This window comes from Carcharhinus amblyrhynchos, chromosome 18 (assembly GCF_965287045.1).
Source record: "Carcharhinus amblyrhynchos chromosome 18, sCarAmb.v2.hapA, whole genome shotgun sequence".
Taxonomy (NCBI): domain Eukaryota; kingdom Metazoa; phylum Chordata; class Chondrichthyes; order Carcharhiniformes; family Carcharhinidae; genus Carcharhinus; species Carcharhinus amblyrhynchos.
In genome coordinates, this window is record NC_137341.1 from 5,825,453 (window position 1) to 5,837,676 (window position 12,224).

Below are 12,224 nucleotides of genomic sequence, written 5' to 3' on the forward strand. Positions count from 1 at the left end.
GTCTGAATTCAACACATTAAAAGTGCCCATTACTGTAAATGCCTAAGATTGTAGGTTATAGAGTAGAGCAAGTTGCAAAATATAAAAACAGGAAAGAGTATGATTGTCACCATTCATATGATTGATAATGCAGATACCTCGAACAACTTGTGATATTTCACAAAACCATAGACTCCCTACAGTGCAGTAAGAGGCCATTCAGTCCATTGAATCTGCAACAGCTCTCTGGAAGACTATCCCACCCAGGCTCTCTCTCTCTCCCCCTCGCCCTATCCCGATAACCCCAGCACATTTACTCCACTGAATCTACACACCTTGGGAACTAAGGGGCAATTTAGCACGGCCAGTCCACCTAACCCTCACATCTTTGCGGAGTGGGAGGAAACCCATGCAGACACGGGGAGAATGTGCAAACTCCACTCGCCCAACGCTGAAATTGAACCCGAGTCCCTGGCGCTGTGAGGCAGCAGTGCTAACCACTCTGCCACTGCGCCAACTTTGTTGTAACACACATTTAGCATTGTTTATTTGGCTAAACACCCCCTCAATAACACCATTCTTTCTTGGCTGTGACGGCACGGTGGCACAGTAGTTCCAGGCACTCATTCCCGGCTTGGGTCACTGTGTGGACTTTGCATGTTCTTCCCATATCTGCGTGGGTTTCCCCCCGGATGCTCTGGGTTCGTCCAAAAGACGTGTGGGTTAGGTTGATTAGCCATGCTAAATTGACCATGACAGGGTAAATATATGGGGTTACGGGGATAGGGTGGGATTGTTGTCAGTGAAGGATTGATGGGCCGAATGGCCTCCTCCTTGAGTACAAGGATTCTATGTCTATGTTCTATATCTATGTGACTCACTGGGCGCCTCCTCAGGGCATCTTCTAGTTCGTTGCCATGGCACCGTAGATAATAAACAGGAGTTTCCAGTAACATTACAGTAATGGACCTGGAGAGGGCCCGAGGAAATTCCTGGCGTTGTGTTTTGCTCAATTTCTTGGACAGAGCTGCGGTAAACATTTACCGTATTTGTGCAGTTAATGATGTGAAATAAGTCGTTAAAAATATTCGAATCAGCCAAAAATGCTTTTGACTGGCCGTGGTCTGAGATTCTTGTTGCGTTTATTTGTTACAGAACCGTTTTCAGTCGGGGCAAATGCAGAGGCAGCCCTCGTTTTCTCCCCCAGGTCCTTCTTACCACGCTCCGCAATGGCAAATCTGACCGTCTACGTGATGGGCTACGCCGTTAATCTACTTGAGGCAGGTTACGTTTGATCAAATGGAACGTTTTGCTTTAAAGATTGCTTGATGTTCAGTTTGTTTTTGTCGCTACTCCAAAGATGGTTCAGCCTGGTCCTCATTAGCATCACAATTTGCAATAAATTTGGCATCGAGTGTTCAAGGGAACAATTCCCTCATTAATCGCTCAGATTTTGTTTGAACTTCACAAACCTTTCTCAGCCAGATGAGTGTGAGTTACATCAACGCAGCTCCCTGAGAAGGTTATCCAGAATTTGTTTCGTTTTGCTGTTAAAGTATCCATTTTTGTAGACATCAGAATTGCATTTTCCAACCCAACCCGGCATGGTGGCACAGTGGTTAACACTGCAGCCTCGCAGTGCCAGGGACATGGGTTCAATTCCCGGCTTGGGTCACTGAGTGTGTGGAGTTTGCACGTTCTCCCTGTGTCTGTGAGTGTTTCAGAAGTTTGTTTATTCGTGTCACAAGTAGGTTTACTGCAATAAAGTTACTGTGAAAATCCCCGAGTTGCCTGGTGCACTCCGGCACCTGTTTGGGTACACTGAGGGAGAATTCAGCATGGCCAATGCACCCTAACCAGCACGTCTTTCGGACTGTGGGAGGAAATCGGAGCAACCGAAGGAAATCCACGCCAACCTGGGGAGACCCAAGCTGGGAATCGAACCCGGGTCCCTGGCGCTGAGGGGCAGCAGTGCTAACCACTGTGCCACCAACCTCCGGGTGCTCCAGTACAGTAAGCTTACTTGTGATGCTAATGAATAAACTTCAACTTTAACCCCTCCTCCCCCTCCAATGTTTTTTGACAGCTGGCCATTGGCCACTGGTGGGATCTTCCAGTCCCACGGATGTCTGCGGCGTTTTGTGTGTCTGGCAGGACTGGAAAATCCCGCCAGCAGGAAGGGCTGGAAAATCCCATCCGTTGGGACGGATTCTCCAACATGGCTGGGATTCTCCGGTCCCGCTGCAGCGAACGGAGATTTGGCTGAGCACCAAATTCTCCATCCTCGCTGGCAACGAGGTGCGAATGACTGGAGAATTCCAACCCACTGTGGACAGACTTGAGGGCAATTTTTCCCACTGCAAACCAAGTGACCAAGTTAGTTAACCAACTCTGTCAGAAAAGGGTTTCAATCCTCGTATATTGAACAATTGATTCAATTCAGTAGTGTTTATTACCGTCTCTGTTGGTGCCTTCCACTGTTTTTGTAAGTGTCTTGGAAGAAGGAATAGCGAGCCAGAGTAACTGACAACACCATGACACAAGCCTAAGGTCACCTCGGGACTATGGCGACTTTACCTTTTTACCTCTTAGAATGGTGATTATTTTTACAGTGAAAGACAAAGGAGTTTCGCATCAGTTTCGCGTCACAATTTACCGTTCTCCGGTCCCCTGTTTGTGCAGGTTGGCATTCGAGTGGAAAACGCAGAGCACGTGATCCAGAAAATACTCGGTCACAAACAAACTCCTTTTACGGACAGTCCCAAGAACGCGGGGAAGAGTCCGGGCAAAAGGTGGAGGATGAGAAACCCATCAAAATCCTCCGTTCAGGCTGTGGGTAAGAAGGGAGCCTTGCGGAGGCACGCGGTCAGCAAGCTTACACCATCCAAGCAGCAGGTGGAGAGACCCAGGCTTCAGAAGGCAAACCAAAGCTGTCACGATGCGGACCGTCGCCGGATGTCCGAAATCGAGGCCCAGGTAAGGACGCGCTCCTCAAAATGCCAACTCAAAGAGGCAACTGATGCAAATAAAGTCTGAACTGATCCAAACTGGGAATCTTGGGCAAAAATAAATTGAATCACTAGAGAGGCTTATACTCACATTCAGATGTCATTTGGCAGAGGTTTTACCAAACTTACGTGCCAAAGTTCTACCGCCGTGCCCACGACGGGAAACTGAGTGGGCGAGGGGCAGACAATGGGAATGTCCGTGGATCTTGGGCGGGAATTTTCAGTCTCGCCCGAGCGAGGCTGTAAAATTCCTCCCATGGTTTTATATTAGGCTAAAAATGTCACTGCCCAGAACAAACCAGACTTTCAGTACTATTTCTTTCAAACCCCACACTAGAAAGTTTGCCCTACACATTGTATCGTAAAATCCCGACAGCGCAGAAGGAGGCCATTCGTCCCATCGAGTCTGCACAGACTTTCCCAAAGAGCATCTTGCCCAGGCCTGACGCCGGGAATCGAACCCGGGTCCCTGGCGCTGAGAGGCAGCAATGCGAACCACTGTGCCACCCTACCCATGGATTAGTGTCTGCTGACCCAAGAAATTAAAGAGATCATACCTCAATTCTCCCCATTCCCATCCCAACAATGTCCAGTGAGGTATGTTCCCAAACCATTTCGGGAAACAAGTCATGTTTACAGAGGACAATCACTTCCAGAAGAATTGTGCACCTCTCAGAATTCCCTCTTTAACTCCAATCGTAACATCCTTTTTCCATATTCTGAGAGTGGTCACCTGTGTTTGGATTTCTGAGCAGTTTGGATTGTGGTTTAGACTGTGCTATAAGAACTAGGAGCAGGAGTAGGCCGTCTGGCCCCTCGAGCCTGCTCTGCCATTCAATAAGACCATGGCTGATCTTTTCGTGGACTCAGCTCCACTTACCCGCCCACTCATCATAACCCTTAATTCCTTTACTGTTCAAAAATTTATCTATCCTTGCCTTAAAAACATTCAATGAGGCAGCCTTAACTGGGCAGGGAATTCCACAGATTCACAACCCTTTGTGTGAAGAATTTTCTCCTCAACTCATTCCTAAATCTACTCCCCGTTATTTCGAGGCTATGCTCCCTAATTCTGGTTCCACGCGCCAGCGGAAACAACTTCTGTGCTTCTATCTTATCTATTCCCTTCATAATCTTATCTGTTTCTATAAGATCTCCCCTCACCCTTCTGAATTCCAATGAGTATAGTCCCAGTCAACTCAGTCTCTCCTCATCAGCCAACCCTCTCAACTCCAGAATCAACCTAGTGAATCTCTTCTGCACCCCCTCCAGTGCCAGGATATCCTTTCTCAAGATAAATGCAAAATATTGCGGATGCTGAAACAAAAACGGAAAAATGCTGGAAAATCTCAACAGATCTGACAGCATCTGCGGAGAGGGAATCGAGCCAACAATTCGAGTCTGGATGACTCTTCTTCAGAGCTCTGAAACTGGACACGAAACATGGGCTCGACATCCTTTCTTAAGTAAGGAGACCAAAACAGTACGCAGTACTCCAGGTGTGGCCTCACCAGCACCTTATACAACTGCGACATAAACTGCCTGTTTTTAATCTCCATCCCTCTAGCAATGAAGGACAAAATTCCGTTTTCCACCTTAATTACCTGCTGCATCTACAAACCAACTTTTTGCTATTTGTGCACAAGGACACCCAGGTCCCTCTGCACAGAAGCATGCTGCAACTTTTTACCATTTAAATAATAGCCCATTTTGCTGTTATTCCTACCAGAATGGATGACCTCACATATACCAACATTGCACACCATCTGCCCACTCAGTATATCCCTTAGTCTATCTATATCCCTCTGCTGACTTTCAGTGTCCTCTGCACACTTTGCTCTACCACCTTATCTTTGTGTCATCTGTGAACTTTGACACACTGGACCTGGTCCCCAAATCGTCTGTATAAATCGTAAACAATGAGGTGAACTTGAGTCGATCTGAAACCTCTGTGATTACAATGATGTACACGTAGTTTGTGCTATTCCCCCTAAGTTGTTCTTCTCAAACTTGTGCTCCACCGAGATCTTTATCTTGTTTTACTGATTTAGTTCGCTAAAAGGATGGCAAAGAAGAAAAAGAAGCTGACCTGTGGCCTGGACGTGAAGATATTTGGCAACGAGCTGAGTTTCATAGACTGCAGTAACGTGAGGACCCAGATAAAGAAATACTCCCTGGACATGGCAGAGATTGCAATTAAACTGCTCAAGGTACAGGAAATTTCACCTTTCTGGTCAGTACCAACGGCACTGAAAGCCAACATTTCGGCAATTTTTAATAAGGTTAAGTTTATTTATCAGCATCACAAGTAGGCTGAATTTAACACTGCAATGAAGTTACTGTGAAAATCTCCTTGTCGCCACAAAGTTGAGTGTCTACTGATGATATCACTATTAAAAAAAATTTACTGATTTTAAAAAAAGTTCAATACATAGTAATTCCTTCAACTAATCTTTTATATAAACAAATATTTCTGTTCTATAACCACCTGGAGCTGTCAAACAAACTCACTTAATGGGCACCCTACTGTAATAATGTTAGGTTGTAAAATTAGACACACTGTATAAATCCTATAAGGGAGGCCCTCAGGCTTATATCAACATACAGACTGAAGAATCAAGAACTGATTTTTTTTGAGTCCATCAGATTTAAATTCCTTGTCAATTTTGACACTTCCAGTGAACTTTGTCAGTTCTTTGACAGTTTGGGCAGTTCCAAAATTTTACTGAACGCATATTACCATTTACTTTTATCAATCCTAAAGGACACCTGACCTTGGTGCCTAACTATCCGAAAGGGTGCTCCGGTTCTAAATGATTCCACAAGGTTGGGGCCCATTCCCATCAGGTCTAATCCGCGCTCTTCAGGTTTCAATCACCAAAATCACAGTGGGGTGGGGCAGAGGGGAGGCTGCTGCATCTGCCTCCGTGAACCATCGCAGAAGTTGATCAAAGTCTGTTTAACCACAATAAGTGTTTCAAAGACAATCTATAATTGCAAATGACATTTGAATAAAATGGTAGGCGCCTGTTTGGGTACACAGACTTTAGCACGGCCAATTCATCTAACTGGCACGTCTTTCGGACTGTGGGAGGAAACCAGAGCACCTGGAGGAAACCCATGCAGGCACAGGGTGAATGTGCAAACTCAACACAGCTAGTGACCCAAGGAAGGAATTGAATCTGGGTCTCTGGCAGTGTAAGGCAGTAGTGCTAACCACTGTGCCATCGTGCTAAATAGATTAGTTAATGCCTGTATTTGGCCATCGGAATCAATGCTTTTCCCAAGAGTAGTAACAAATATATTTATTCTTCTCGGGTGTGCACTCAGTTGGCAGAAGTTGAGCAGAAACCCAGTGTGAGACACAACCAGGAACCGCATCTCTGGCTGAGGTACGATTCTGGAAGCCCCTCGTGTGAAGGCAGCCTCCGTTATTTTCACAGGAATAGGAGAAGGAAAATTATTCGGGGTGGGTTATAAACGCCAGTGTAATCTAATTACACCATTCCCACAAACAGGTTGTTTTGGAGAATGATTGCAATTTGGTTCCCGCCTTGTGCCATTTTGGAAAATTCCTGTCATAGTGATTCCTTGAAATTATTCCCTGGGTCGTGTCAAACACAGGCGCCGAAAGTCTCCATCCTTGTTTGTGGCTGGGATTCTCCGGTGCGGCTGAAAGTGAACGGAGTTTTAGCCGGAACTCCAAATTCTCCGTTCCCACTTGCAGCTGAGTGACCACAGACAAGATCGGAAAAACCCGCCCAAAATGTGTTTCCCACTTGAGGATTTTTTTGGAGAGACAGATCTGATGGGAAAAAGGTGATCAAGCTCTTAAATATGATACATTTTTGGATAGTTTGTCAGACTGGGATATACAAAACCTACCATTTTATTCATATATCATTTGCAATTCTAGATTGTCTTTTAAACACTTATTGTGGTGAAACAGTCCTTGATCAACTTCTGTGATGGTTCACGGAGGCAGATGTCTGTCTTAATCAGCGCACCACTCCCCCACTCTGATTTTGGTGATTGAAACCTGAAGAGTGCGGATTAGACCTGATAGGAATGGACCCCAACCTTGTGGAATCATTTGGAACCAGAGTACCCTTTCGGATAGATAGGCACCAAGGTCAGGTGTCCCTTGGGATTGTTAAAAGTAGATGGGAATATGTGTTCAGTAAAATTTTGGAACAGTCCAAACTGTCAAAGAACTGACAAAGCTCACTGGAAGTGTCAAAGTTGTTAAGGGATTTAATTCTGATGGACTCAAAAAAAAAATCAGTTCTTGATTCTTCACTCTGTATGTTGACATAAGCCTGAGGGCCTCCCTTATAGGATTTATACAGCGTGTCTAATTTTACAACCTAACATTATTACAGTAGGGTGCCCATTAAGTGAGTTCGTTTGACTGCTCCAGGTGGTTATAGAACAGAAGTGTTTGTTTCTGGAAAGGATTAGTTGAAGGAATTAGTATGTATTGAATTTTTTTTAAAATCAGTAAATCTTTTTTAAATAGCGACATCATCAGTAGACACTCAACTTTGTCAGTAGGCTTCTGAGGTTTGCCCATGATAGATAACAGGTGAGTTGGGATGGAGAGGCTAACGGCAAAGGATTGTGGGTCAGGGCATTCAGCTTAAAAATGATGCATTGCATTGAACACTTGGCATGGATGGAACATGGGGCATGTGGGGTAGGAGGTGGCGAGGGGATGTGAGGGCTGGAAGGCTATGTTTTACTTTGTTAACCTTTCCAATAATGTCACCAAAGAGCTGGTGCACAGAGGCAGCTTTTTGCCCTGCCTGCCTCTGCACTTGTTCTGAGGGTGGCGGACCCGACTTCTGATGCAGCTTAACCCCCTTCCCCCCCCTCGCTCCTCTCCCCTCCTCCTCCCCTACACCTCCGTCCTCCTCTTCCCTAACCCCTTCTCGCCCCGACACACCCCCTTCCTCCTCCCCGACACCTCTGTCCTCCTCGCCCCTGCACTGCCCTCCTCTTCCCCTCCCCCCTCCTCACCCCTGCACTCCTCCTGCCTCCATTTCCCTGGACCTGGGAGTGAAAATCCACTCTGTCTGGAGGTCGCGGGAGCCCAAATTGCCGGCAATGACTTCCTTCCTGCTGCACTGCCCCGTGACTCTCTCTGTTCGTCTCGTTTGCTTCTGTTTAGGGTCAGGAAGTCCAGTATAACAGAAGGATAAGTCTTGCTACGGAGGAGTTGACATTTTCATCCATTTCCGGCCTGCCTATTAGACTCGCTGTCAATGCATCAGCTGCCACAAACATTAAAATCAAAGGCAATGTTGACCTTAAGCAGCGGACAGACTTTATCATCACTGGTTTCATCAAACCAAGGTAGGGGTACAAAAGAAAGCACTTAGCAACAATCATGACAATTCATATTGCTTCACCGAATGGTGAAATAAAACACAATTGCTTCACATCAACATTCGTGTGAAAAGAAACACTGCGACGTGATAGATTTTACAGCAACAACTCAAGCAGGCCGCCCTCCGACAATTAGGTCAAGTTTGGGGTGCCCAGGCCAAGTTGACATTATGTCATCACGCCATATTACAGAAGGCAAACAGGCGCCGTAACTGGAAGGCAGCCCTCCATTTTGAAATCAGCTGTTGACCTTGTTCAAGAGCCAATTGAAACAGAGAGACTAGAAGCAGGGGTTGGCCATTTGGCCCTTCGAGCCTGCTCCAGCATTCATCATGATCATGGCCGATCATCAAATTCAATATCCTGATTTCCCCTCTTCCCCCCCATATTCTTTCATTCCTTGAACCCCAAGAGCTATATCTAACTTCTCTTTGAAATCAGAAAATTTTTTTGGCATCTACTGTCTGTATAGAAATTGGTAGAATCCCTGGAGTGTAGAAGGAGGCCACTCAGCTCATCAGGTCTGCACCAACCCTCTGACAAGGCATCTTCCCCAGGCCCACCCCCCTTCCCTATCCCTGTAACCCCACAGATTTACCATGGCGAATCCCCACGAACCGACGCATCTTGGGACTCCAAGGGGCAATTTAGCATGGCCAATACAGCTAACCTGCACATCTTTGGAGTGTGGGGGGAACTGGAGGAGACCCACACAGGCGCATGGAGAATGTGAAAGACAGTGACCCAAGACCGGAATTGAACCCGGGTCCCTGGCGCTGTGAGGCAGCAGTGCTAACCACTGTGCCACCCACCATAGAGGTTTTTAGAATCATGTGATCAGCTTTTAAATTAACCTGCACCCTTTTTAATATAGAACAGGAGGTATTTTCAAACAAATACCCACCCTTTAGTAATTTCTAAACCAAGGAATTCCCTTTAGACGATATTAGTTTCATACAAAAAAAACCTTTCATTCAAAAAACGTATGCAGTGTTGATATGTTTCTTGTTGGCGTTTGATCAGTGGAGAGGATTCTAACAAGTTTGCAGGTGATCGAGAAGGCGAATGGGATGCTGACCTTTATAGCGAGGGGGATGGAGTATAAAAGTAAGGAGGTCTTGCTGCAACGTACAGGGCACTGGTGAGGCCGCAGCTGGAGTATTGTGTGCAGTTTTGGTCCCCTTATTTAAGAAAGGATATATTGGCCTTGGAGGGAGTGCAGAGAAGGTTCACCAGGCTGATACCGGAGATGAGGGGGTTAGCTTATGAGGAGAGATTGAGAAGATTGGGTCTGTACTCGTTGGAGTTTGGAAGGATGAGTGGAGATCTTATAGAGACATATAAGATAATGAAGGGGCTGGATAGGGTAGAGGTAGATTATTTCCACTTAGAATGGAAACAAGAACTAGAGGGCACAGCCTCAAAATAAGGGAGAGTCAATTTAGAACAGAGTTGAGGAGGAACTTCTTCTCCCAGAGGGTAGCGAATCTTTGGAATTCTCTGCCCATTGAAGCAGTGGAGGCTACCTTGTTAAATGTGTTTAAGTCACAGGTAGATAGATTTCTGATCGATAAGGGAATTAAGGGTTGTGGAGAGCAGGCGGGCAAGTGGAACTGATCCACTATCAGATGAGCCATGATCTTATTGAATGGCGGGGCAGGCTTGAGGGGCTAGATGGCCTACTCCTGCTCCTACCACTTGTGTTCTTACGAGTTACTCATACTCTTTTGCTTTCAGTGCTCACATTCACGTGTCTATCCACATGGGAGTCGATGGGACCATTGGTAAAGCTGGGCTGGAATGGGTGGCAGGAATGAGGACGTTGACCAGCCTCGATGGTGGAATCCAGTTGAAGAAAGGGCAAGACCTGAAAATATTCCTCAACACTCCAGAGGACACCATGGAGATCATAGATATCAGGTGATGACATGAAGATGATTTGACTTTAACCACTGCAGAATGTACACAATCTATTTACTTCATATAAAGCACTCAATCAACCATGTTGCTTCTGTATTCAAATCTCTAGGTGGTCTTGTGGCACAGTTGGTAGTGTCTCTGCCTCTGGGCCAGAAGCTCTGGGTTCGAGTCCCACCCCAGGACTTGATGGCTAAGCAAGTTCATAATGTGTCAAGCAAGTCGGGTGTCAACTTGCAAATCCTTCCAACAAGCCAATGGCTGGCAGTAAGAGCGGGAGAGACTCCTGGTCAGCCATACTTGCTGTAGAGTAGTGCCCTTCAAGTGATAAGCCTCTGGCGACAGGCTAGCGAGCTGTTCTAGCTATGGGAATAGATGAAAGTCTGCCTTAGTGCACCACGAGGTGCGGAAAGAGAATTGGAATGGAATTTAAGATCCTTAATCTCGGAGTAGTGAATATTATTCAGTAGGCCTCATCTTTCACTCTGGGGCAAGACACCGCAGTAGCTCCCTCTGTGATATTATGGAATATTATAGTTCTGTTGCACAGTTTCAAGACATCTTTATTTATTTAAATTCAGTAATTATTATTTCCTGAGTGGAACTCAACTGGCCGACACGCCAAAGATGTTCCAATATCCTGAACTTCGGACTCCATGGACCGGGTCTTCCCCCGGGTTCAGGACAACCCGATGTGCACTGTTGCAGGCCGCAAACACGCACCCACCCGTGTTCCATCCCACTTTTGTCTTTTCACACCGCCATCAGGTTCGCATCGCGGTTAGTGAGCTGCAAACCAGTGCTGGAGGAGTGTGTGTGTGGATGGAGGTGGGCTGGTTAGAAGGCCCATGTTGGCTCTTCAACTGTTTGAAGACCCCCCCCCCCCCCCCCCCCCCAGCTAAAGTTCACATCCATCCCTATCCAATGCCCATTTTCCCTCAAATCTTTCATGCCACTCGCGCACCCCATGCCCTTCTGTGCCCTCCAAGGCATCTCAGATCATCCATGCCACCTCTGTGCCCCCCAGTGTATCCTTCTTGTTCCTTTAAGACCATCGTCTCACCCCTGTGCAACCCCACCCCACCCCTTGTAGCCACTTACCCAATATTCTCAATGCCCCGTCCTCAGGTTCAACGCAACATCAATGGAAAATATTTTGTATTCTGGGGGAGTGGCGGCGCAATGAGCCTCTGGCCACCCTCTCTTTGATCTCTTTTGTCTCTCTTTTGAGACATATAAGATGATGAATGGGATTGAGACGTATAAGATGATGAATGGGATGGATAGGATAGAGGTGGAGAGACTCTTCCCGCTCAGAAAGGACAGTAGGACTAGAGGGCACAGCCTCAAGATAAAGGGGGGGCGGTTTAGAACGGAGTTGAGGAGGAACTTCTTCACTCCAAGGGTGGTGAATCTCTGGAATTCTCTGCCCGTTGAAGTGGTGGAGGCTGCCTCGCTAAATATATTTAAGACGCGGGTTGATAGGTTTTTGATAGGCAAGGGGATTAAGGGTTATGGGGAGAGGGCGGGAATGTGGAACTGAGCCACGACAGATCAGCCATGATCTTATTGAATGGCGGGGCAGGCTCGAGGGGCTAGATGGCCTACTCCTGCTCCTATTTCTTATGTTCTTATGCTCTCTTTGTATCGCTGATACTGAGATAGAAAGATGCATCTGGCATGTGACAGTATCCTTGCAATTGAAACTTATCAGCTTGTTTCAACAAACTAGAAACCACATCAAAGGCACAATCTGTTACTGCAGCTTCCTGACACTGTCATCCATTCCCAGATGAACAGAACACTCACTGTGCTGAGATTCAATAGTGTTTGAAACTTAATGCAGCATCGACAATGGACACAGTAATATTGGTAATACCCACACAATCTGCCATCCTTGCCTTGCCTGCCCTGCATGTGACTCCAGATCCA

At 46.4% G+C, this 12,224-nt stretch overlaps 1 protein-coding gene across 1 annotated transcript in view; it reads left to right on the top strand.

Annotated features, from left to right (window-relative positions):
* The window catches only part of apoltp (apolipoprotein lipid transfer particle homolog), a 293,932-nt gene that overhangs the window by 67,892 nt on the left and 213,816 nt on the right, over nt 1-12,224 (top strand). The window contains exons 10-14 of the mRNA XM_080207085.1: nt 1,135-1,259; nt 2,662-2,955; nt 5,039-5,197; nt 8,158-8,342; nt 10,113-10,295. Coding sequence (XP_080063211.1) covers nt 1,135-1,259; nt 2,662-2,955; nt 5,039-5,197; nt 8,158-8,342; nt 10,113-10,295 — 946 coding nt within the window. The remainder of the gene's footprint in view (nt 1-1,134; nt 1,260-2,661; nt 2,956-5,038; nt 5,198-8,157; nt 8,343-10,112; nt 10,296-12,224) is intronic.